Source organism: Pleurodeles waltl, chromosome 3_1 (genome assembly GCF_031143425.1).
Source record: "Pleurodeles waltl isolate 20211129_DDA chromosome 3_1, aPleWal1.hap1.20221129, whole genome shotgun sequence".
NCBI classification, from domain to species: domain Eukaryota; kingdom Metazoa; phylum Chordata; class Amphibia; order Caudata; family Salamandridae; genus Pleurodeles; species Pleurodeles waltl.
The window spans coordinates 1,826,000,700-1,826,026,333 of record NC_090440.1 but is presented as its reverse complement, the minus strand read 5'-3'; the positions used below and the strand labels follow the sequence as shown (position 1 = coordinate 1,826,026,333).

Sequence of the window (25,634 nt, the reverse complement as noted above, 5' to 3'; positions counted from 1 at the left end):
ATTACTTCTTACTCCTAGATTAGTAAAAGACACAATGCCAAAATTGCCACAGTGTTCCTATTGATATGCTGACTACAGCTTAATTCCAAATAATTTGAAGCAGTCAGTGGTGACAATACCATCGCACAAACACTAAACTCGATTGCTGTAGTGTACAGGTTCAGAAAAAGTAACAAAAGACATAATCAACCCTGGCATTGTACTGATTTTAGGAAAGTGAAGAAAGAACTTCAGCTCAGAGAATACAAGTGGCGTAACTATTATGATTCCAATCTTAAAAACTGCTGACTCCAAAGGAGCCATAATTATAAGCTAGCCACTGAGGACAACAAACTTGCATATTATACAGAGATAATGTTTAAAGCTCCCAATAAATTCACTACGATCTTTGTTATTCGGGAGAAACTAGATCAACGGATAGATGTAATCAACTTGCAGACTATATTATTTTTAAAATCACCACTATTGTCAATACTTTGAATATCTGAGAAGGAGCTGCTACTAACTTCCGTAAAGGCGCCCCCAACCTACCAGTCAAGCAACCAGTAATGTCTAACTTCTAGTGTTTGACAACGGAAAAGTTAGTCTAGCTGGTGGAAAGTTGTCATCCCTGTGGTTCACCCGAAGATATCCTTCCTGCTCATATTAATTAGTCTATTCTGCTGGTTGAAGGTGTTGTGAAGGATGTTATAAATTCCTTAGTAATCACAGGGTCAGTACCAACTGACTGGAAGTTTGATTGGTGGTGTTATTCTGATGAACTCAACTTAGGACTCTACCATACTAGAGCATTACCACCCTATGTTGCAACTCCTGCCTCAAAACGTCTTAAAAATGTGGTCTACAATCCACTCCAGAGGTAGGGACATCAATGATATTCAGCATCCTATGCAAGCATGTTTTCATTTCCGCTTTGGCACTGAAACGGACAGTGGCTGTACTGAATGAACCTGGGCTTTCCACCCATGTGGCCTAGCCGGCCGTACTCATCTTCTTAGTGCATTAAGTATGGTAAACCATTGGATAGTCCTAGAACAGCTTACTGGCTTTGAAATTGAAGACACTGCATTGATCTGAGTTCAAGACATTCTTATTCTTAATAATGAAAACCAAAGGTAGTGTTCCCTCTCTTTGTATCATCTGAACAGTAGCTTATATGAAATTCTCCTCAAAGTTGTATTACCTTTCAACCTTTGTGTTCTCCTTACACTTCATTACTGTCATACTTTCCTATTATATGCAGACAATACTCGTCATATTAAAAATCACCAGTGAGTTAGACAGTGCAGACAATTTGCATGAACATCTGACTCGAGGTAAAGCCCGATGAGTCAGTCAGTTGAAACAGAATAGTGACAAGGCAATGATTTTACTTCCTTATGCCTCATCACCTTTCTGTCAACTTCCTTTCTTGCCCTAAGGACTAGGGGCCCTCCTAACATATTAGTTTGTGTTAAACACCTCAGGGTTAAATTTGACTCACAGCTGACCCTCATTCTCCAGATTGAAACAATGGCTAGTTCTTATTTGACAGTCCACATTCTAAAAAGCATTCTAAACCCTTTTTACTTCTCGCATAAAATGCAAATTAGCACATTTATTTCCTTTTTGCTGGTGTGTTGTAGCGCTATTTATCTTGACTTATTGAACTGCACCTCCGCTGGCCCAAAATACAACGACCAGGGTTATTACAGGCCTGACCAGTCCCGAGCATGTGACTTTAGCACTGGATTCTTTACACTGGCTTCTAGATAAGCAAATGGAGATTTTCAAATCCTTTTGTTTAATGCTTAAATCACTCCATTCAAAGCGTGGTATTCATCTTATAGTCCAATATTAGCATTGAGGCAGTAATTTGTTGTAATTTTCTAATTTAATCAAGTGGTATCTGAAGATATAGAAGACTTTTTCCAACTTCAATTATTCTACGATAAATCAATTCTTAAAATATCAAATTATGCTTTTTTCATTTTCCCCAAAGACTTTGGTTTATTTTTACAATTCGTGCTGTACGGCTTTACCAAGGATTTTATATTTTTACATGATCAGAATGTGTTGGGTTCTCGCCACAAAAAAAACTTGTCTCGTGATGAAATGCCAAAATGTAATTCAAACATTTTTCATTTCACTTTTCAAGGGTTTTGCATAAGAAGATTCTTTAAGGAGGCTAACTGGCGTTGTGAGGCTCTTGTGCCAGACTGGTACCCAAATATAGTATTGAACGGTATGCCTCTCACACAGCTTTCCTTCTCTTATCATCCCTCTTGGGCACAGCACCAGTTTTGTTTTCTTCTGGTTCCAAAAATGAAGAGACAGATTATTGGGTGGCTATGCCTTCTTGGTGGCAGCGGCCTTCTCCTGGAATATTTTCAAGCCTTTTCTGCATAGCTACCCTAATCTGATATTTCAGAAAGCATTAACTACTTTATCCCTCAAGGAGTAGTGTTTTTCATTCACATCGCTGTACATGCAGTCTGAGTGCAAGGTGACATCGGGTGGATGACCTGTAAATAAACGTGTTCTGAGACATCAGAAGGGCTCTTTTGCTTCAGTCACCAGTTAAAGTAATGTTTTCAGTTATGAGCACGTACTTTTCGATGCATGGACTTGGTAGATCTTCTGGAATGTTTTTAACTCCTGAAAGTCCCCAATCTACTTCGCTTTGTGTGAGGTTTGACCCTCTGTATGGTATGTGTGTGGAAGCTACAATTGTTTTTGATGCTTTCCTGATTTCCGTTGGTGGCGAAACAGAATTCCTTTTGTTTTATTTGTGGTACAGCCAGAGACAGTGCTTAACTTGAGCCGGTGGAGGCCACCCGTACTCACAAAGGGTGAAAGCAGGAAACCTGAAAGAGTGAGCTAAAGGAGCAGAGTGTGTCTGGCAGTGGATTAAAGAGGCTTGAAATGGGTTCTAGACCACTCTGCCTTTGTTTTTGGCGTGCCAGTGCCCTATTCTTCTGCAAATTAAGCATTGTTCACACTGGATATAAACTCTGAGTTGTCATGTTAATTTGCTGTTTGTTAAAATAATCAGACTATCATCCATTTCTTGGTCTGCCTTAAAGATTGCTTTCACTCTTTGGCGATTCTGTCCTGTTGCTTCATTGTTTGCACCCTGCATAGACACAGTAACTGCCTTCTTATTTCACTGTCCTTTGGTTGTTTTAGGGAGTGATATTTTACATCTGTCTTTAAAAAAAAACAAAAAAAAACGGGGCCTTATTCTCTCAGTCTCGCAGGGAGGGTGTTGATGGAAGTAGGATTAGAAAGTTTGGAAGATAGTTCCCACTACCATGGTTTCATGTAGTGTTGTAACACCTCACCTGGTATGTATACGTGTGCCTGGTTCAGTCTGTCAAGTTAGAATATCTTGTAGGTCCCTATTTTCTTTTCGTGCTCTCTAGAAGTTCATCAGTTTTGTCTTCCCAAAGTCTCCAGTATTTACCATCGTCTAACCGTTTAGAAGGTTTGCCAATTCAGGGCTGAGGGGGTTTACTGATCGAGAGGTATGTATAATGATCTAGTAAGATCGTGTGCCAGGTCTTTGTTATTAATTAGTGCATGTATGTAACCCAGTGTCTACTAAAACGTTTAGGTGGTGTATTTTCTGACAAAGTGCCTCTCTTCTGTAGGATTACAGGTCTGAGGACCCATCTGTAAATCTGGCATTAACAGTGCAGTTTCCCCCTGTCCCCATCACACCAGTGGTCAGAAGGTATTACCACTCTTAAACGTGCTGAAAAAAAATTCTGGACCCTTACCTGGCCCATGCTTCTGCAATACAGAAACTGGGACTTGAAAGGTGTCTGTGGGTGGAGACATTAACATAGGTCACTTTTTCTTTGGCTGGTTATTTCTCAAGTGACTTATGCTTGTAAGGCCTGGTGAAAGGTCTGCCAGACAGCTTATGCTTATGGTGCAACTACTGTTGTCCTTTATCAAACACTTACATAGCATTTAAATGATGAATATCTTACTTTTGATGCTGCGGGTTAACTTTTGCGATTGGAGGGAGGATACCTTGTACTTTGAGGATTTTATACTGCCTCGGAACATACTGTTTGTCTAGTCGAACTTCACCTCTCCCTTAAATTTAAATTGAAGTTAAAAATGCAGGCAGCACTTTACTACTCCTTCTCAGGTGTAATTAGCAATCCTGTATTTTTTTTTTTTTTTTCTTAGGGTGGAGCACACAAGCGCTCTAGCCTGTTTAGATCTCTGTGGACTTTTAAACACACCCACTACTGCTGTTCATTCTTTGTTGTGCTTGTCTTAAATGTTTCAGTTTTATTGGTGAATTTTGTGAAATGTTATAAATTGTATTTCTATAGCTCTTACTACCCCTGACGAGGCATTGAAGCGCATTATGTCACGCTACCCAGAGCCTAATTAGTAGTCTGGCAATTGGTTATTGGGGTTAGTTTTGCATGCTGTATGGGGGCTTGTTTCATTTGATGGGATTATTAGAGGGTGCAGCATGAGGCACAATTACTATCTGGAATTAATATTCTTATGGTTTCCTAACAGCTTTAAGGCAGATTTTTAGAGTAACTTGTGTACAGATGAGGGAGACGGAGGGTAGAAAGTAGCAGAGTTTGATTTAAAAACACATAAGTGTTGTAAGGTCAGTTTTTCATGCAGGATTTTAAAGGTTATAACAGGTTGCGAATTTTTGCATGCAATTTGTAGATGTAAACCTGTGGAAAACAACCGTTTCATTTAAAGATACTTCACTGTAAAAAGGGTATTGGAGTTTATGCAAATTATATGTACCATAAACAATATATTATAAAAAAAAGTTTGTAAAAATCCACCAATTTAACAAGGCAATTAAAATAGACACATTGCAGCAACCATCAGTATATTAAGTGCCAGGTTTGTCACCCATCCAGTGTCTGGTTTGGAAGGCGCTGCCCCCTTCATCCGCCTGAACCTGAAGAGCACCCCTACAGAACAGACACCATGTCCAGCAGAATGGATGTGTCTGGGGTCACCTTCTAAGATCTACCTTGCCTCGTAGTGGAGTACACCTGGCCCTCCTTTGTGTGCTCAGTTGCCTCCCAGTCGATTTCACCAATTGAACATTTTTGTTGGCCACACTGTCATGCTTTCTCCTTTTACAGCGTGTGATGGCCCCTCCTCAGGTTTGCCTTTCATCTCAGCTGCGATCTTTTCTAGACATTCACTCACAGCCAATAACTCTTGCGCTCATGGCGGCTGTGGCGCTTTAAATTAGCCTGCTTATGTCAACTGTTTTACTTTTCATTTTGTGTCAAGAAAAGTCTAGTTAGGAATTTACAATGCTAATAGCTGTAACCCGAGTAAACGCGAGACCCATTGCATTGCAAATGCTTGTTTCACTTCCTTCTGCAGAAGCAAAGTAAGGTATAAGAGTTCCCTCATTTTGCGTCCTTCTATTTTTCAAAACCTTCTCATCAGTCTCTGAAATTATCATAGCAGTCTAGGGTTATATTTAATAGTTTTCATTCATGTATAGAACGTAATATGCATGAGTTTCCTAATCTCACTATCTATCTTCTCAGTGCTCCTTCCAGTTTTAATTCATCCCTGTGTTCTTTACTCTCCTTGTTCTGTGGTGTTTCGGTCCGCCACTCAATGTCCATTCTCATCTTACTTTGTGCGATGTGTATGCAGTTCTCTTGTGATAGTTTGTCCTGTAGACCAGGCAATGCTTCTGACTTTTTTTTTTTTTTAACCCTGTTCCTCCCAAATTGTCCACCTAACCGGACGACACGATGTAGGTGGTCTGCCTCGGAGACCTACCTGACCTTGCTCCTGTGAGATACCTGCCTCTTATTCCCTCTTCTTTCCCCATTGGATGCCTGGCCCCGATGCTAGATTTCTATGCCCAAGCACAGCAGTTCTGCCTCTGTCTTTTCCTGTAGCATCTGCCTGAAACAATAGTGGTGCTCAGTTACTGCTGCCCTACCAGCTGACCTCCCATTCAAGTGTTGTGCTCGGTTGTCACCGCTCCTTCAGTCGAAATTCCCTGCCAGCCTGCCTCACCCAGGGCTGCGTCTCCAGCTTCTCTGGATACAAGACCAGCTTTGGAGTTGCCACCATCTCTTTATCCACCTCGGGGGTCTGGACACTTCTGTCTGAGACATCCTTTTTTCTTTGGACTGAGCCATCAAATTTCCTAAAAAGGTGAAACTCACATTTCTCGTAAAATTACAAAGTAAAGAAACCTATATCTTTTTTTTGTTTTGTTTTTTAATATAGTCAGTCTGCTTTTCTGGCTTGGATAGTGCGACTACATTGAAACATGTCAAAAACGTTGTCCTCACAATTATTGAAACAATGATTTTTTTAGCTGCCACTAAAAAATGAACTCCCTGCTTTTCTTTCACAATTGTTGCCCTAGAGCAGAAGAATGTTTCAACGATTTACTGAGCCACGACTGGTATTGTGTATTTAGATTAAATAGGGTCTTTGTGCTGTTACTTCTGAACCCAATGAGGTTTTGCCTGGATACTGTCAGGCAACAAAACAAAAATACAACGAAAGCTTTTGCATGATTTAATACTGTAAAATGTATGAAAAGATAGTTCTTCTGTGGATGCAGTATAAAATCGATTCTCGGGCAGTTACACAACGTATTAGCTTTAATACTATTAAGAATGTTGAACAAAGGAAAACAATTCAGATTGGCTACAGTTCATATATAACTTGGGTTAAATGGAGGGGAAAATATTTCCAGTTTGGTGAATCTGCAGTTGAAGTGGCATTTTTTTTTTTGTTCAATGGCATTTTTTTAAATAGGGTATTAACTAGGTGTTTAATGCTATACTTGGCGTGATCAATTATGTATAAGAAATGGTGCACACTGTCAAACGAAAAACTTTCTTCATCAAGCTGTTCATGAATGAAAACTGACTTGTCTGTCAGGGTTAGCTGTTCAGTAGGGCTGCATCTGGTTATGTTTACCACTTTGTACCGTTAGCTGATTTGCACCTCGGTTTTAAACATTGGCATAATCCTTGAAATTTTAAATGTTAATCTTTGTTTAAATATAGAGTCCTCTAGGACGCACTACCAAATGAGTCTCCGGACAGTCTCCAGATAGTCTAAAAGAAATGTCTATAGTGTTAGAAAATGTTATCCTTAAAGAGATGACTGTCAGTAAAAGGACTGTTTGTCAGCTTATATCAGGATTCACTCCCCGATTCCTGTTCAAGTAGTACTGATCATGTTTGGACATTTCTGCCGTTACTCATTCAAGTCTTGGCCGCCCTAGGCACCATTTGGCAAAGTCGGGTTTCAGTCCCATTAAGCTTCTAGTTCATGGATATTAGACCTGTAACTAACACAAGCCGCAAACCAATGGCGATTGAAATGGCACATCGATTCACCCTTGATTATATTGCTTTCATGACCTCTTCGGCAACTTAATGTATAGCCGACCTTCAAACTTTGCCTCCTTCTGTAATAGTTTCAAGCTATGTCTAATCACACTCAGTTTGGTGAGCTGTATGGCATTGAGGCCCATGTCAGAATGTCCTTAACTTCAGTTTTCTCTGTCTATTCCTTAATTATTATTTTTTTTATATCTGAAATATTAGAAATCGGGAATGAGCTATATGGCTGGCTGCCAACACTATATCTAGGTGACGCTCGCTCTGAAAATCCTAATAGAAAAAAAATAGGAAGGTAAAAGACTCGAGCTTCCCTCTTTACTGGCCTGGCAATGTTTCTCCATCACTTGATGGGCCTTAATGTGCTTTCCTCTTGTTAAGGTGTAATCTGAAGAAGAGTTTTAAGGTTTAAAATAATTGTTCATGCACACAAATTGCTAATTGTCGTGGGTTACATTAAACATTTATGGTTTACAATTGAAATATACTTTTCACATTTTATTTCATTGTAATGCATCCATCAGTAGTGAAGATTACTGTGTTACTGCCTCAAATTGTTATTCTGATAACTTGAAAAAAAACGTATTAAGTACTTGCTATTGGTGTTGTTGCCACATGGGCCATTTGTACCTCTGATCCCTTTCCTCCATGGAGGGCACTGTTTAATGTTCTACAGTGCATGTATTATGTAAGTTAATTGCATTGTTAACAGTATAGCCTATATTTACTTGCAAAGTATGTAGCTATTCAGCAATAAGGTCATTTACAGATGTGTTTTCCTCTGTGAAATTCTGTTGTACATTGTGGTTATCCAACTTTAAGGATACTTGTAAACAGCAACTAGTTGCTTCAAGCCTTTCAGAGTTTTGTCTCCCACTGTGGGATTGAGCCTGCTGTGCTGAAGGAATTGCATGAGTTCCTTGCTGCAGCAGATACTTGCAAACTTTGGCATCTATGCAATATAAGGGGATTTTTAGAGCACGGCTCATCACCTGCAAGGGTATCCAGGCACTGAGAGCAAGCTGCTCTGTTCAGTTGAACAGCCAGGTCTTGAGCCCTTTCCTGAAATCCAGAATGGAGGATGAGGTCCGTAGGTGAAAGCGGAGGTCGTTCCAGGATTTTGACAAGAGAAGGAGCATCCTCCGCTGTTATTCTGTGGATGCGGGGGAGTGCACTTGGCAGAGGGAGGCAGAGCATAGGATTATGGAGGGTTAGTGGAAGTTCAGGTGGTTGTTGACGTATGCAGTTCCCTGTTTGTGAAGGTCTTGGCAGGTGTGGGTCAGCATCTTGAATCAACATCTCTTCTGAATGAGGAGCCCAGTGGAGCTCCTAGAGGTGGGGGTTGATGTGGGGCCATTTGGGAAGGCCAAGGATGAGTCTGGCCGCTAAGTTCTGTATTTCCTGCAGTCTCTTCAGGAGGTGCGTGGTGATTCCTACGTAGAGCACGTTGCTGAAGACCAGCTGGCTGGTGACTAGGGCTTGGGTGACGGTTTGTCTGGTGTTGACGGGAGCCATTTGTGGATCTGATGGAACATGGGAAGCGTTCGGAAGCAGACAGAAGAAACTGTGTTGATCTGGTTTTTGATGGTGAGCACTTTCCTTTTGTCTGTATTGAGTTTTAGCAGCAGTTTTTCATCCAGTTGGCAGTGCCCATAATTCACCTGTAGAAGTTGGCCTTGGTGGTGGAGGTGTTGTCTGATAGTAAGAAGAGCAGCTGGATGTCATCGGAGTAGAATATCCGACGATGTTGGCCAAGGAGGTCATGTATAGGTTGAACAGTGTGACTGATTCTGTGGTTTCTTCCGGTTAGAAAGGAGGCTGTCCACTTGAATTTGTTTCCTTGGATTCAGATGTGTTGCAGCTTCTCGATAACATTGTGGTGGGATATGGTGTTGAATGCTGCAGAGAGATCGAGAAGGATCAGGGCTGCCATTTCTCAAGGAGGTTTCTGATGTTGTCTGTGTCGGTGATCTGAGCGGTTTTGGTTTTGTGGTTGGTGCAGAATCTGGATTGGGAGGGGTTCAGAAGGTTGATCTCCAGATGTTGCGTGAGTTCGCAATTGATGGCCTTTTTGAGGACTTTGGGGTGGAAAAGGCGAGCAGCAAGATAGTTGTTCTTAAGGCCGCTGGGGTTGACTGAAGGTTTTTTGAGAAGGAGTTTGACCTCTGCGTGCTTCCATGCTTTGGGGGAAGGAGGCCATGATTATTGATGAGCTGAAGGTGGCAGTGAGCTCGCTTCTGATCATCTTTCTCCAGAGTTTGAAGATGTGGTGGGTACAGGGGTCTTTAGATGCTCCTAAGTGGACAGAATTATTGATGGCTGTGGCGTGCTGTGAGGTTAGCTAGTTGCAGGCGGTCAGCAGATGGTCGGTGACCGCATCCGGGGCTAGCATCCATGGGAGTAAGGAGGCTGAGGGTGGTGGTGGGTTGGGGTTTGAAGATTTTGTAGATGGTGGAGAACTTGTTGTGGAAGAGGTCCACCAGGCAGTCGCCGAGTTCCTGAAAAGGGGAGATGGTGTTTTCGGTGGCTGCTGGGTCAGAGAACTCTCGGACGATGTTAAAGAGATCCTTGCTGTGGTTGGAGCTGTTTTTGAAAGTGTGGCCATTATTACACAAACTACTATTGGCTGGTTGAAGCACTTGATTGAAAATAGATTCATGCTCTGATTCCAAGAGAAGCTATAGGCTCTTAATATTCTGATAACAAATGGAGCCACCCTCCTCTGCTATTTGATTTATCATCTACATGGTCCCCTCTTCAAATTGATCTAAGGTGAAAATCTGAGGTGCTGTCCATCAATAGAAAAGCAATTGATTTGCCTTACAATGGGCCCTTAGCAAGTGCAGGAGTGAACTGAGAAGTGTTTTTGGTTGAATACCTTAATGGGAGCTCACTGAAACAAAATGCAGTAAGACTAAAGGTATATTTCTGTTTAAAACATGCCTCTATTCGTGTCCTCAAAAAGCCCCCTCTCCTTGTCCCTATTCTTTGGTTAAAGATCTTTCTGACACGAGAAATGGTTACCACTGTAATAGTAGTTTTTCACTTGTTAAACACTAATTCTGAATGTTATAGTATTAGGATTTAAATATCTCTTTCAATACATTTTGCAAGGCTAAAGTTCCTTCTTTGCAGCTCACTTGTATTGGTTGTGGAGCACATCGTTCTTCTGGTGATGTCATGATGTACTCTTCCTCCTCTTTGTGGCTCATGGGTTGAGTGTGGCCTCTAACGCTTGGTGGACGAGGTAGCTGAGATTTGAATGATAAGATGGTAGCTTGGGGTATAGTGTGGAGTGGGAAAATAGTTGCAGTGACGTATGCAGACAGTCATCAACTTTTAGGTGGACAGTATCAGCTGCAGATCCTGATTTTGATGTGCATCTTTTGTGACCACTAACTTATATGGAGTCTGTCTGAAGCATAAAATACCTTTGAGAGACACTGGTAGGCCACCAAGGGAATACTGTATGAAGATCACCCAGCAGTGAAAAAGAGGAGTTCTTGGAATGACAGTAGAGGTGAGTGACAGGGATTTTTGCTCTAAGCCATTCCTGCCCCCAAACAGGGAAGATGCTGCGGGCAGATGCCCTTAACCTTTCAGCCGTTTAGCAAGATGAATGCTCTGAAGAAGGGTTTATGTAGGGAGTAACAGATAAGGAAAATCTTTCTTCAAGGGTAACTCATCACTCACTGCAGGAACTAGTCTGAAGAGTCTCAGGTCCTACAAGCAACACTAGTTGGGTTGAAACAGGTGGAAACACGAAAGGTCTGCAATAGGCAGAGATAAAGGACAAAATTAGACCATACCAAAATGTACAAGAAGAAGCCATGCTTCAAAGCTTGTGATCTCTCCCAAGAAGTAAAGGAGCATTGTACAGGGAGTGCAGAATTATTAGGCAAATTAGTATTTTGACCACATCATCCTCTTTATGCATGTTGTCTTACTCCAAGCTGTATAGGCTCGAAAGCCTACTACCAATTAAGCATATTAGGTGATGTGCATCTCTGTAATGAGAAGGGGTGTGGTCTAATGACATCAACACCCTATATCAGGTGTGCATAATTATTAGGCAACTTCCTTTCCTTTGGCAAAATGGGTCAAAAGAAGGACTTGACAGGCTCAGAAAAGTCAAAAATAGTGAGATATCTTGCAGAGGGATGCAGCACTCTTAAAATTGCAAAGCTTCTGAAGCGTGATCATCGAACAATCAAGCGTTTCATTCAAAATAGTCAACAGGGTCGCAAGAAGCGTGTGGAAAAACCAAGGCGCAAAATAACTGCCCATGAACTGAGAAAAGTCAAGCGTGCAGCTGCCACGATGCCACTTGCCACCAGTTTGGCCATATTTCAGAGCTGCAACATCACTGGAGTGCCCAAAAGCACAAGGTGTGCAATACTCAGAGACATGGCCAAGGTAAGAAAGGCTGAAATACGACCACCACTGAACAAGACACACAAGCTGAAACGTCAAGACTGGGCCAAGAAATATCTCAAGACTGATTTTTCTAAGGTTTTATGGACTGATGAAATGAGAGTGAGTCTTGATGGGCCAGATGGATGGGCCCGTGGCTGGATTGGTAAAGGGCAGAGAGCTCCAGTCCGACTCAGACGCCAGCAAGGTGGAGGTGGAGTACTGGTTTGGGCTGGTATCATCAAAGATGAGCTTGTGGGGCCTTTTCGGGTTGAGGATGGAGTCAAGCTCAACTCCCAGTCCTACTGCCAGTTCCTGGAAGACACCTTCTTCAAGCAGTGGTACAGGAAGAAGTCTGCATCCTTCAAGAAAAACATGATTTTCATGCAGGACAATGCTCCATCACACGCGTCCAAGTACTCCACAGCGTGGCTGGCAAGAAAGGGTATAAAAGAAGGAAATCTAATGACATGGCCTCCTTGTTCACCTGATCTGAACCCCATTGAGAACCTGTGGTCCATCATCAAATGTGAGATTTACAAGGAGGGAAAACAGTACACCTCTCTGAACAGTGTCTGGGAGGCTGTGGTTGCTGCTGCACGCAATGTTGATGGTGAACAGATCAAAACACTGACAGAATCCATGGATGGCAGGCTTTTGAGTGTCCTTGCAAAGAAAGGTGGCTATATTGGTCACTGATTTGTTTTTGTTTTGTTTTTGAATGTCAGAAATTTATATTTGTGAATGTTGAGATGTTATATTGGTTTCACTGGTAATGATAAATAATTGAAATGGGTATATATTTTTTTTTGTTAAGTTGCCTAATAATTATGCACAGTGATAGTCACCTGCACACACAGATATCCCCCTAACATAGCTAAAACTAAAAACAAACTAAAAACTACTTCCAAAAATATTCAGTTTTGATATTAGTTTTTTGGGTTCATTGAGAACATGGTTGTTGTTCAATAATAAAATTAATCCTCAAAAATACAACTTGCCTAATAATTCTGCACTCCCTGTATACATAATTACTTTAAAAAAAAAAAATGGCTAACAATTTGCTGGTCAATATTAGTCTCAACCTATTCGGTCTTTAGCTGTCTTTTTGTGAGAAAACGTCTGCTTCGCTACGCCGTTTCCTTGTGCGATAGCAGTCCCCTTAAGGCCTGTGTTTAGTGTCCAGATTGAGGGAAGGTGTCTCACATCCACGATGCCTCATTCAAAAGCCTGATTCACGAAGCTGTACATAGTATGAAAGAGAACATAATATGGCATGTTCCATGCAGAACACTTGTGTCTAGGAACCTCTGCTTAGTAGATGCGCTAGACTTGTTGGATATAAAAGGATATTAGGTCGAATGGGCTCCAGCCTAAAGTGCAGACTAGTGGCCAATCCTGCAGTGTTCAAGAAAAAAGCACAGAGCAAATCCAGTTTAGGTTGAGAAAGACCGTGTCCTCATTTAGCCCGGTTTTAACTTTTTGTGGTGGCCTAGTGCTTTGATTCGTATTGTTGCGCTCTGTAACATTCCCGTTGAGCAGCCCCATGTTTGGCTCTGTACTTGAGTTTCTTGTGGCTCAGCTGCTCTATACTTTACCACCGTTCCTATAGCTTTGCACCCCATTCCTCAAACATAAACGTAGGCTTTAGATTTACAAAACCGGTTTCTGGCTACCTCTTTTTATTTGAATATTATTCGTGTTTTGGGATGTTCTCTCTTTCGGGGTCACGGTGGGAATGTGCCTAGGTCTCATACATTCCTTTTTGCTCACTTTAGCGGACTTTCATTCACAGAAATGGAAGTTTGCTTCATTCATTTATTGCAATAATTAGAGATCTTCCTTTATGTACACAGGTTGGGAATATTTTCCAGCAGGCCACGTATTATAGTTATGTTACAACGATGCAAACGTCCTTTCTAATCCTAAATGTTATGTCTTTAATTTGCAATATTCTTGTTCTGCAGAGGCCAGCAAGCTGGTTATGTCCTATGTTGCAGCTGTCTGCGGAAAAGGAGCTGAAGTGAATCAAGTGAAGGAGCAGCTTTTGCAGTCTAATCCAGTTCTCGAAGGTCAGTGTCCTGCTTGAAGGGTATATTGTGGTAATACACAGTGCAGTATGTTGTAAGAGTTTGGTTTATTTGTACAACAACCAGATGACTCATTTTTTACATCGCATGACAAGTTTTGTTTAATGACGGAGACATATTTTGATTCCTCCCTTTGAAAAGCTTTGCAATCAAATGTCACTCCTGATATGGGTGTACACATTCAATGTGCCAGCTTTGTTCTATATTTTTCAGCTTTCTGCAATCAAGCTTTCCATCAGTGGAAATCGATGTCTGATTTTGACATTCCTTGTACTGTTTTATAGAGCATGATGACATTTAGGTTGGGCCTGTCGGTTGTCAGCTGATCGTGCTAGACATACGCCACTTTTTTTTTTGAGGGGGGCAGAAGAAATTAATGCTTACATTTTGCAGTTTTGTGATAGTTGCGCTCTTCTTGATCCACTTGTAAATTCCTAATATTGCCCGAGTAAACTCTTTGTTTTTTTCTTATTATGTTGAAAGTAATTTCTTTGACTTACTTGATGACACGAGGACTGGTGCCAATTACATTTTGCACAGTTTTATAATTCAAATACATGTCCTTCAATTTGAATACAAAACCCACTTTGTGAGTGCATTCTTTTTAAAACCTGCATCGATTCATTATGCAAATTGGATGTACCCTGCAGAGCGTGACTGTTCATATGCACAGCACGTTACATTTCTGCCTCTAATAATTTGCAAAAGAGTCAGGATTTCGGTCTGAAATTGATACTCTAGGACAAGGTTAAAGCAATTAAACACAATGGTTGTATCTGCAAAATCGATTTGACACACCACTTTCAAATCTTTTTGGGCGGGCACACTATCTATGTTAAACTGCGTCATTAGTATTTAGAATTCTTATTACAAAGACGCAGCAATGGAATTATCCTATGCACAAACTCATTCACTATACTGGTTAAAGTCGAAGACACCTAAGCGCTACAACAGACAGTACCCCTGCTGAGGGAAGTGCCAAAAAGCATAGCCGCATACACGAAATTGTTTGCAAATCATGAGCGCCCAACTGAACAACTGAAATCAACAGAAGATTTTTGGGAATCCTGTGATATCACTGAGAAGTTCATACACTAAAAAAATATATACATTATTGTTAAAATCTATTGTTGTGAATCTTGTGATCGCTGCGAAATTCATACAGAAAAGTATTAATTAAATTTCACACCCTTTGCCTGAAGAGTATAAGTACAAACATAGTAGAAGTACAAAATATACGATGTCCCTTAATAAGAAGTCATATCCACTGGCATGGTCCTTATATGTTCGAGCTCCTCATTCTATTCTGGACTATCGTCCTACTGATCTAGGTAAACACCTATGGGACCAAATAAGGAAAGCTAATTGTAGTAAGCAGACAGTTAAATATTAGGAAGTGAATGGGGCATGCAAGTGTTGTACTAGCTGCCAGTCAACCAATATCTAATAAAACTACCACAAATTTTACTAGTGCTGTACGCTCCTTCAAAATCTGGCTCCTGCTAAACATTCTCCATTTCATGTAACATGGCAGCGCCCTGTGTGTTTCAGGATTATTCATAAGCGCTTTCTGTCACATCTTATTGGCCTTACAAATTCTGACGCCTGAGTAGAACCTCATGTTCTGCTCCGTCTGCGACCTAAGCTATGGTAGAAAAATGTGGATATAAGCAAACCACCCTCCACAAGATTCCTAAATAAAAATAAAGACGACTTTTGTTTAGATCAGGCAAGCTGCCCAGGCAGATTCTTCCACTCTAATCATGCTGTAGCGTGGGGAGGAAGAAGGTAATTTTGTGATTGTGTTGATTGTTCTGTATTCCCGCATGCATCCTAGTGGTCATGTTCTGGATGTTATGTGGATATTACTATAGTGGAAGAGAATTCTGTTATGGAAGTCAGTTTAGGTACAAAATGACTATTGGTGCTGGAGAAGTCAACTCTAAAAGTGTGCATTTGTTAATATATTTTGTTAATAAATTAATCCTGTGTACTGCTGTATTTTGAGGAAAAAAGTTTCTTCAAGTGACAAAACAATTGCACAAGTCGAAGCCATCTGCTAGTCTGTCTTTATTAATCATGATAGATTTATATCTAAGTCAATATATGTGCATTTGTTTCTCGCAATGGGTTTACTGCGGTGCTTAATAAATCTTTTTTTTCCAACTAGCTTTTGGAAATGCTAAAACTGTAAGGAACGACAACTCATCCAGATTTGTAAGTATGTCTGCATATTCGGAGGGCGTACCTAAAGTGTTTGAAGCCTACAATTACTAATATGTAGCGGCATATTTCCCCAAGGGAGTTGTTTTGTGCCTAGCCAAAAGTAAGAGTTCATATCTGTCATTTTGCAATCTATGCTCTGTCAAGGGCTGTCATTTTAAGGGTGTGATTTGTTGAAATATATGCATTTGACGTCTTGGGGATAATCTAGATATTTATTGTGGTTATAAGCCACTTGTTCAGAGGATGTTTCGATTGATAGATTGAGATTGAAATGTAGTTCGAAACCGGGCTATTAAAGTGCAGTTAGTCTTAAATTAGCTAAAACAATAAGACATTGAGGTCTGACCGTTGCCCTTCACACTCTAACTAGAGCCCCACTTCTTGGCAATTTAGCTTTAACGATGATCGATTTGAGTTAGTGCATTTAATGGTTCTTGGTGGGCTTTCTCTATTGCTTTCTTCTACACATTTGAAAAATGTTCACCAGTCAGACACAGCAATATTATGCAACTATTACTTTTCCATGCTACATCACCTGATTTCCATTGCGTTGACCTGACTTAATGTTTCTAATATCCGATTGTTTTTGTTTATAAACTTTTACTCTATGATAAAGTACTCCAATTCCCTTGGGAGGCAGCTGTGCTATATAAACGGTGCCTACATAAATACAATTCTATCCCGTTTGTAAGGTACCTTCACACAACCCACAGATTTGGACTTTGTTGCCCATCATCTTCTGTTACATTCGCATGCAAGAAAGCACTTGTGTGGCACCTTGTAATTCTTCCACCTCACAAATATGCTCTTTGAATACTTTTTATGAGACTGAGGCCATGGATTCCATTGCAGTTTGTCTATGGAGCTTAGTTTGTAAAGCATCAAACGTAAGATGGGAGAGGCATAACATCTGGAGAAAAGTGGATCATAAAGTGAGGGTGAAAGTAGACTTGGGAGTGGATGAGTGCTATGCATTGGTGAGAGATGAGCTTAAGGAAGTGGACATTTGAAGAGTATGGTATTCCAGATATGTGGGGCAACTGAGTCTGTGGCTGAGGACAGCATCCAGTATAGAGTATTGCCTTGTTCCTTATCGATTGCACTACTTCAAATTGCTTAACCCCGTCACTCGGCCTAAAAATCCAGACATTGACGACGCATACTCACTGGCTGTTCTGTCACTTTCATCCTCTTATGTCCGGCCAGGTGAGATTTTCATGAATGTACTGGCTATTGGAAGTCCGGTAGAGTACACAGCTCCATCCATCCCTCCCTTTTAATTGAAGGGGAAGTGGCTCACATGGTTTTGAGTTGTTAATTTTCCTATACATAGGAGTAGAAACGTTGGACACAGGTTCCCAAACTTCCCTCAGTTAAGATGTTAATGTTATGTAAAATGATGCTGAATAGTGAATGCTCGACTGTTATCTAGTTCCTTTCGACATTTTAATCGAAATAAAGTTTTGAAAAAGAAAATTGATAAACTTTTCCTGCTTTTTGACTCTGCTACTTACATCTCTTCATCCAATCATGGTCAAATATTTATAATCCCCTTAAAGGCATATGCATAAATGACAACATCTTCCTTCAGTTAAACTTCTTTCTACAAAACCTTGAAAATGCGTCCATCTCGTCTTGGCATGGTCAGCCCCTGCTCTTAAAGGCACCGCCCATCCTCACTAAAATGTAAAATATTCCAGAAAGAAACCTTACTTCCTTACAGATAAGATTAACCTTGATCACAGTAAACTATTAAACTACTACCAATTCATCCGACTTTCTTTCCTGGAAAAACCCCAAGAGCACAGAAAACTGCATAACTCCCTATCACCCGTGTTCTACCCACTGCAACACTGTCATTGCTGTGATCATGGTAGTCAACTTTCTTTGGATGGCCCACACTAGTGATGCTTGCTTTCTGGTTCTCCTAGTTTTTTCTGCAGCGTTTGACACAGTTGATGATTTGACCCTATTCAGTGTATTATGCTCACGTTTGCGCTTAGCAGTCACTGCTATGAAATGGTTCACTTCCTATTTTTATTACTGAAAGTGTTTCTTTTTAAATGAACTCATCCTTCTGAGCACCACTGTTTGCCACCTATAGTGTCCCTCAGAGATCCATACGCTATTGCTTCAAAAGTCAGGTTCTAAATCAATATACTGTGCTTAATGAAGATGTTCCCTTCCTCACGAAATAACATCCTTTCCACAATTCCCAGCGTTCCCTGTATCTCACATTGATATGAACCGTGCTTTTCTAAATGACCTCCCAAACATCACTGTACTCCACTAAACACTGTACGAGATGCTGACACCTGCACGATTACCAACTGAAGGACTTCTGATGCCTTAATACTTCCTCTGAAGCACATTCACTGGCTTGACTTCAAGGTCGCTGCCTCTTTACAGCTTGCCAAGTAGCTTTCAAGGTTTATCAACATATAAATCAAATTAACAAATGAATACAAAATCTCAAAAAGTAGCTTTGTAACCCGTAGCTCTGTCCTGGCTAGGTTTAAACCCATAATCACTTTTTTACCCTGTGCTCTGGAATGACCTCTCCTGGTGCCCAATACATGCCCTCTATTAAGTACTTGAGGAAAGATCTCGAGAGTCAACTTTTCACTAAACTAGTCTCCCTTTAGCCTCCTTACCTTTCAATCCTTTTCTTCTCTTTTATTCCAGTGCTACTTATCTCTGCTTTCGAAATATTCCTACTTGCCTCTGTTTTGTTGCTTTTGGGTTTGTGTTCTCTATGGAAAGCACACTTTTTGCATAAAATTCAGGGGGTTACTCTTCATTTTTTTTTTGTCAAACTTACAGTAGTAAACTAGCAGAAACCTTTTATGAAACCTTCGTTAGTAGGTCCAAAACCTTAATAACAGTAGTTAATAAGGTATTAAAACTCTGCAAACAAACTCATATCTATATAATATGACTCCAGAAGTGTCTAAATATATTTCTTTTTTGTGATGCCCTCATAGCACTCGATAGCGGCGTTTATTTTTGTCTAGTGTACTTTTCAAAGCGCCCCTTCATTTATGTTGTGAAATAGACTTTAACGACACTGGTACCATTGAAATGGTCTAGAAATTCCGTTTAGCTGCCTCAAATCATAACCTCTTTATCTTCTTGTAAAAATATTTTATTAATTGCAGCTATTTCAACCTAAAACGCGCCCATGATCAATTTTTTGTATCACAGTGGAACCTTTCTTGCCCCTGAGGCAATAAAGTACAACCGAATCAGCTTCACCAATTGGTAATTTAACCTCTACAAATGGGGAGCAGGTGCACTGCACAAAAATTACAAAACTTCTCTTGGTCCCGAAAAATAAAGAACTGCAGTCTTATCCAAATAATGAACTGGGTTCAGTGGTCTCGCAGGGCCTTTTAGCGAGTGCCGGGGCATTCATCGCAGGCGAATATTGCTTCAATGCCATGCTGGCTATTGCAGGGTTTCTGGTCCAGAATCGCTAGTTTTGTGAACGCCAGACCTGGTAATCCTGGGCCCGAATACACAGGATCTGAATACGGAGCTGTTAAAACTGCGGGCACCTGCGCAGTCCAGCCCCTGGCTTTCTTTGTCTTGCTCTGCCCCAGCACATGGCAGCCTCCCAAGGCACTCCCTCAGCCCAGCCACTTTTTGTATCATTTCTGCCCCCTCAGTTTTATGCGCCTGGATGAGGAATGTTTGCAACAACAACAAAACAAAAAAAAACACCCAGTAAAAGTGTTTGATGGGGTATTCCATATTCTGGGCTCAAGATCTTGTAATGGCTGGATTTGGATCTGGCATACTGGATGGAATCGGAGCTTGTCCCCATCACCAGTAATCCTGCAGCCTGCATTTCCAGTTAGGATAAAATGCTTGAATATTGGTGTGTGTGTGTGTCTGTGTATATGTATATATATGTATGTATATATATATATGTTCGATGGCATGTGTAGCTGCAGATACACATGCTGTGCACATCCCGCCATCTGGTGTTGGGCTCGGAGTGTTACAAGTTGTTTTTCTTCGAAGAAGTCTTTTCGAGTCACGAAACCGAGGGACTCCTCCCATTTCGACTTTATTGCGCATGGGCGTCGACTCCTTCTTAGATTGGTTTTTTTCCGCCATCGGGTTCGGACGTGTTCCTTTTCGCTCCGTGTTTCGGGTTGGAAAGTTAGTTAGAATCTCGGAAAAAACATCGGTATTGTTTGCGTTCGGTATCGGGTTAGTTACAACAGATCGACACCGAATTTAGAAGAGTTCCGGTGGCCCTTTGGGGTTTTTTCGATTCCCCCGTCGGGGCCTGGTCGGCCCGGCCATGTGTGAATTCAAGGCTGATGGAACGGACCCCATTCCGCTTCTGTCCAAAATGCCATAACAAGTATCCGTATACGGATCAGCATCTGGTCTGTAACTTGTGCTTGTCCCCAGAGCACAAGGAAGATACTTGTGAGGCCTGTCGAGCGTTTCGGTCCAGAAAGACGTTAAGAGACCGAAGAGCCAGAAGACTGCAGATGGCGTCGACGCCGACAGAACAAGAGCGTTTCGAGGAAGAAGAGGAAGCTTTCTCTATCCATGAATCGGACTCGGAAGAGCTCGAGGCGGAAGAAACGCCGAAAACCGTGAGTAAGACGTCGAAACATAAGACTAACGAGAAGTCAACAAGAGCCCAGGGGACGCCACCGCCAACAGGCCATGGCTTAACCCAAAAAAGCGGTGACCGAGCCAAGGCACCGAAAAAGGGCATGCTGGTGTCGAAGTCATCAGACTCCGGTCGAGATACCACCACACAGCAATCTCGGACCCGAGACATCGGCTCTGAGAATTTTCGGCACTGTGACAGCGGCACCGAACAAATTCGGCACCGAGACACCAACACGCCGAAAATTACAAAGGTTTCTTCGGAGCCTAAAAAGACCTCCGAAAAAGTTTTGATTCCGAAACATCCAGCCTCGGAGCCGAGAACAGGTTCCTATACAGAGGAACAAGGATTAGCCTCACAAATGAACAAACGTAGATTTGGAGAGGAACTTCAAGCTGTAGAGCCAGACTATACTCAAAGGAGGCTCCACATTCATCAAGACACAGGGAAGATAACCACTCTTCCTCCAATTAAAACAAAAAGAAAACTTGCCTTTCACGAAAAGAACAAGGAGCCACAGGCAAAGGTGGCAAAGAAAAAAACTCCACCACCTTCTCCACCACCATCAGTGCACACATCACCAGTAGCAACTCCTCCACTGATGCACTCACCGACTCATACTGCCATGAGTCAAGATGATCCCGATGCATGGGACCTTTACGATGCTCCAGTATCGGACAACAGCCCAGACTCGTACCATAGCAGGCCGTCCCCTCCTGAGGACAGTACATCTTACACACAGGTGATCGCAAGGGCAGCTGCTTTCCATAACGTCACCTTGCATTTAGAACCAATTGAGGATGACTTCTTGTTTAACACGCTAACCTCCACTCATAGCCAGTACCAAAGACTACCTATGCTCCCAGGAATGCTATAACATTCAAAACAAATCTTTCAGGATCCTGTTAAAGGCCGAGCCATAACTCCAAGGGTGGAGAAAAAGTACAAGCCACCGCCAACAGATCCTGTTTATATTACGACGCAGTTAGCTCCAGACTCAGTAGTTGTCGGGGCAGCTCGTAAGAGAGCAAACTCTCATACCTCGGGAGACGCACCACCTCCAGACAAAGAGAGTCGCAAATTTGATGCTGCGGGCAAAAGGGTTGCAGCACACGCAGCAAACCAATGGCGCATTGCCAATTCACAAGCGCTTTTGGCAAGATATGACAGAGCTCACTGGGATGAGATGCAACATTTGATAGAACACTTACCCAAGGAGTTCCAAAAAAGAGCACAACAAGTGGTGGAAGAAGGACAAAGTATCTCTAATAATCAGATACGGTCTTCAATGGATGCAGCAGATACAGCTGCAAGGACAGTAAATACTGCAATAACAATAAGAAGGCACGCATGGCTCCGCACGTCAGGTTTCAAGCCGGAAATTCAACAAGCTGTGCTAAATATGCCATTTAATGAACAACAGTTGTTTGAGCCGGAAGTCGACACTGCTATTGAGAAACTCAAGAAAGACACTGATACGGCAAAAGCCATGGGCGCACTCTACTCCCCGCAGAGCAGAGGCACCTTTCGCAAAACACCTTTTAGGGGAGGGTTTCGAGGACAACCTACAGAAACCACAACATCACAAACAAGGCCCACTTACCAAAGCCAATATCAGCGGGGACGTTTTCGGGGGCAATATAGAGGGGGACAATTCCAAAGAAGTAGAGGAAAATTCCAAAGCCCCAAAAGTCCTCAAAATAAGCAGTGACTCACAAGTTCCACATCCCCATCACATAACACCTGTGGGGGGAAGATTAAGCCAATTTTACAAACATTGGGAGGAGATAACAACAGATACTTGGGTACTAGCAATTATCCACCATGGTTATTGCATAGAATTTCGCGAATTCCCTCCAACAGTCCCACCGAAAACACACAGTATGTCGAAACAACATATAAATCTTCTAGGATTAGAAGTTCAAGCATTGCTCCAAAAAGAAGCAATAGAATTAGTACCAAAACAAGAACTAAACACAGGAGTTTACTCATTGTACTTTCTGATACCCAAAAAAGACAAAACTCTAAGACCTATACTAGATCTCAGAATATTAAATACATACATCAAATCAGACCATTTTCACATGGTTACATTACAAGAAGTAATCCCACTGCTCAAACAACAAGACTACATGACAACACTGGATCTAAAGGATGCATATTTCCATATACCAATACATCCTTCACACAGGAAGTACCTAAGGTTTGTATTCCAAGGGATACATTACCAATTCAAAGTGTTGCCATTCGGAATAACAACTGCGCCAAGAGTTTTTACAAAATGTCTAGCAGTAGTAGCTGCACATATCAGAAGGCAGCAAATACATGTGTTCCCGTACCTAGACGATTGGTTAATCAAAACCAACACGCAAAAACAGTGTTCACAACACACAAATTACGTCATAGAAACCCTACACAAACTAGGTTTCTCAATCAATTACTCAGTCACACCTTCTGCCGTGTCAAACACAGCAATACCTAGGAGCAACAATCAACACAGTAAAAGGAATTGCCACTCCAAGTCCACAAAGAGTCCAAACATTCCAAAATGTCATACAAGCCATGTATCCAAACCAAAAGATACAGGTCAAATTAGTAATGAAACTCCTAGGCATGATGTCCTCATGCATAGCCATTGTCCCAAACGCAAGGTTGCACATGTGGCCCTTACAACAGTGCCTAGCATCACAGTGGTCACAGGCACAGGGTCAACTTCTAGATCTGGTGTTGATAGACCGCCAAACATACATCGCGCTTCAATGGTGGAACAGTATAAATTTAAACCAAGGGCGGCCTTTTCAAGACCCAGTGCCACAATACGTAATAACGACAGATGCATCCATGACAGGGTGGGGAGCACACCTCAATCAGCACAGCATCCAAGGACAATGGGACATTCAGCAAAAACAGTTTCATATAAACCACTTAGAACTGTTAGCGGTATTTCTAGCTCTGAAAGCATTTCAACCCATAATAACCCACAAATACACTCTTGTCAAAACAGAAAACATGACAACAATGTATTACCTAAACAAACAGGGAGGAACACACTCGACACAGTTGTGTCTCCTAACACAAAAAATATGGCATTGGACGATTCACAACCACATTCTCTTAATAGCACAATTTATTCCAGGGATTCAGAATCAGTTAGCAGACAATCTCTCTCGGGATCACCAACAGATCCACGAATGGGAAATTCACCCCCAAATACTGAACACTTACTTCAGAATGTGGGGAACGCCACAAATAGATCTATTTGCAACAAAAGAAAACTCAAAATGCCAAAACTTCGCATCCAGGTACCCACAACATCAGTCTCAGGGCAATGCACTATGGATGAACTGGTCAGGGATATTTGTGTACGCTTTTCCCCCCTCTCCCACTTCTTCCATATCTAGTAAACAAGTTGAGTCAAAACAAACTCAAACTCATACTAATAGCACCAACATGGGCAAGGCAACCTTGGTACACAACACTACTAGACCTTTCAGTAGTACCTCATATCAAACTGCCAAACAGACCAGATCTGTTAACACAACACAAACAACAGATCAGACATCCAAATCCAGCATCGCTGAATCTAGCAATTTGGCTCCTGAAATCCTAGAATTCGGGCACTTAGACCTCACACAGGAATGTATGGAGGTCATAAAACAGGCTAGAAAACCTACCACTAGACACTGTTATGCAAATAAGTGGAAAAGATTTGTTTATTACTGCCATAATAATCAAATTCAACCATCTTCACGCATCTGCAAAAGAGATAGTAGGATACTTACTACATTTGCAGAAATCTAAACCAGCTTTCTCTTCCATTAAAATACATCTTACGGCAATTTCAGCTTACCTGCAAATTACGCACTCAACTTCATTATTTAGGATACCAGCCATAAAAGCGTTTATGGAAGGCCTAAAGAGAATTATACCACCAAGAACACCACTGGTTCCTTCATGGAACCTCAACATTGTCTTAACACGACTCATGGGTCCACCTTTTGAGCCCATGCACTCTTGTGAAATGCAATACTTAACGTGGAAAGTTGCATTTTTAATTGCCATCACATCTCTAAGAAGAGTGAGTGAAATTCAAGCATTTACCATTCAAGAACCATTTATTCAAATACACAAAAATAAAGTTGTTCTACGGACCAATCCTAAATTTTTACCAAAAGTAATCTCACCGTTCCACTTGAATCAAACGGTAGAATTACCAGTGTTCTTCCCACAGCCAGATTCTGTAGCTGAAAGAGCACTACATACATTAGACATCAAAAGAGCACTAATGTACTACATTGACAGAACAAAACTAATTCGAAAGACAAAACAACTATTTATCGCCTTTCAAAAACCTCATACAGGAAATCCAATTTCAAAACAAGGCATTGCTAGATGGATAGTTAAGTGCATTCAAACATGCTATCTTAAAGCTAAAAGAGAACTGCCTATTACACCAAAGGCACACTCAACCAGAAAGAAAGGTGCTACCATGGCCTTTCTAGGAAATATTCCAATGAACGAAATATGTAAGGCAGCAACATGGTCTACGCCTCATACATTTACCAAGCACTACTGTGTAGATGTGTTAACTGCACAACAAGCAACAGTAGGTCAAGCTGTACTAAGAACATTATTTCAAACTACTTCAACTCCTACAGGCTGAACCACCGCTTTTGGGGAGATAACTGCTTATTAGTCTATGCACAGCATGTGTATCTGCAGCTACACATGCCATCGAATGGAAAATGTCACTTACCCAGTGTACATCTGTTCGTGGCATTAGTCGCTGCAGATTCACATGCGCCCACCCGCCTCCCCGGGAGCCTGTAGCCGTTCAGAAGTAGATCTTAAAAATTTGTACATTTGTAAATATATTACTTTAAACTTCATTAT

The 25,634-nt window shown here is 41.4% G+C and overlaps 1 protein-coding gene across 3 annotated transcripts in view; it reads left to right on the top strand.

Annotated features, from left to right (window-relative positions):
- The window catches only part of MYO1B (myosin IB), a 678,894-nt gene that overhangs the window by 213,689 nt on the left and 439,571 nt on the right, over positions 1-25,634 (top strand). For all 3 annotated transcript variants that reach the window (XM_069225875.1, XM_069225874.1, XM_069225873.1), the window contains exons 5-6: positions 13,757-13,861; positions 16,050-16,096. In XM_069225875.1, coding sequence (XP_069081976.1) covers positions 13,757-13,861; positions 16,050-16,096 — 152 coding nt within the window. The remainder of the gene's footprint in view (positions 1-13,756; positions 13,862-16,049; positions 16,097-25,634) is intronic.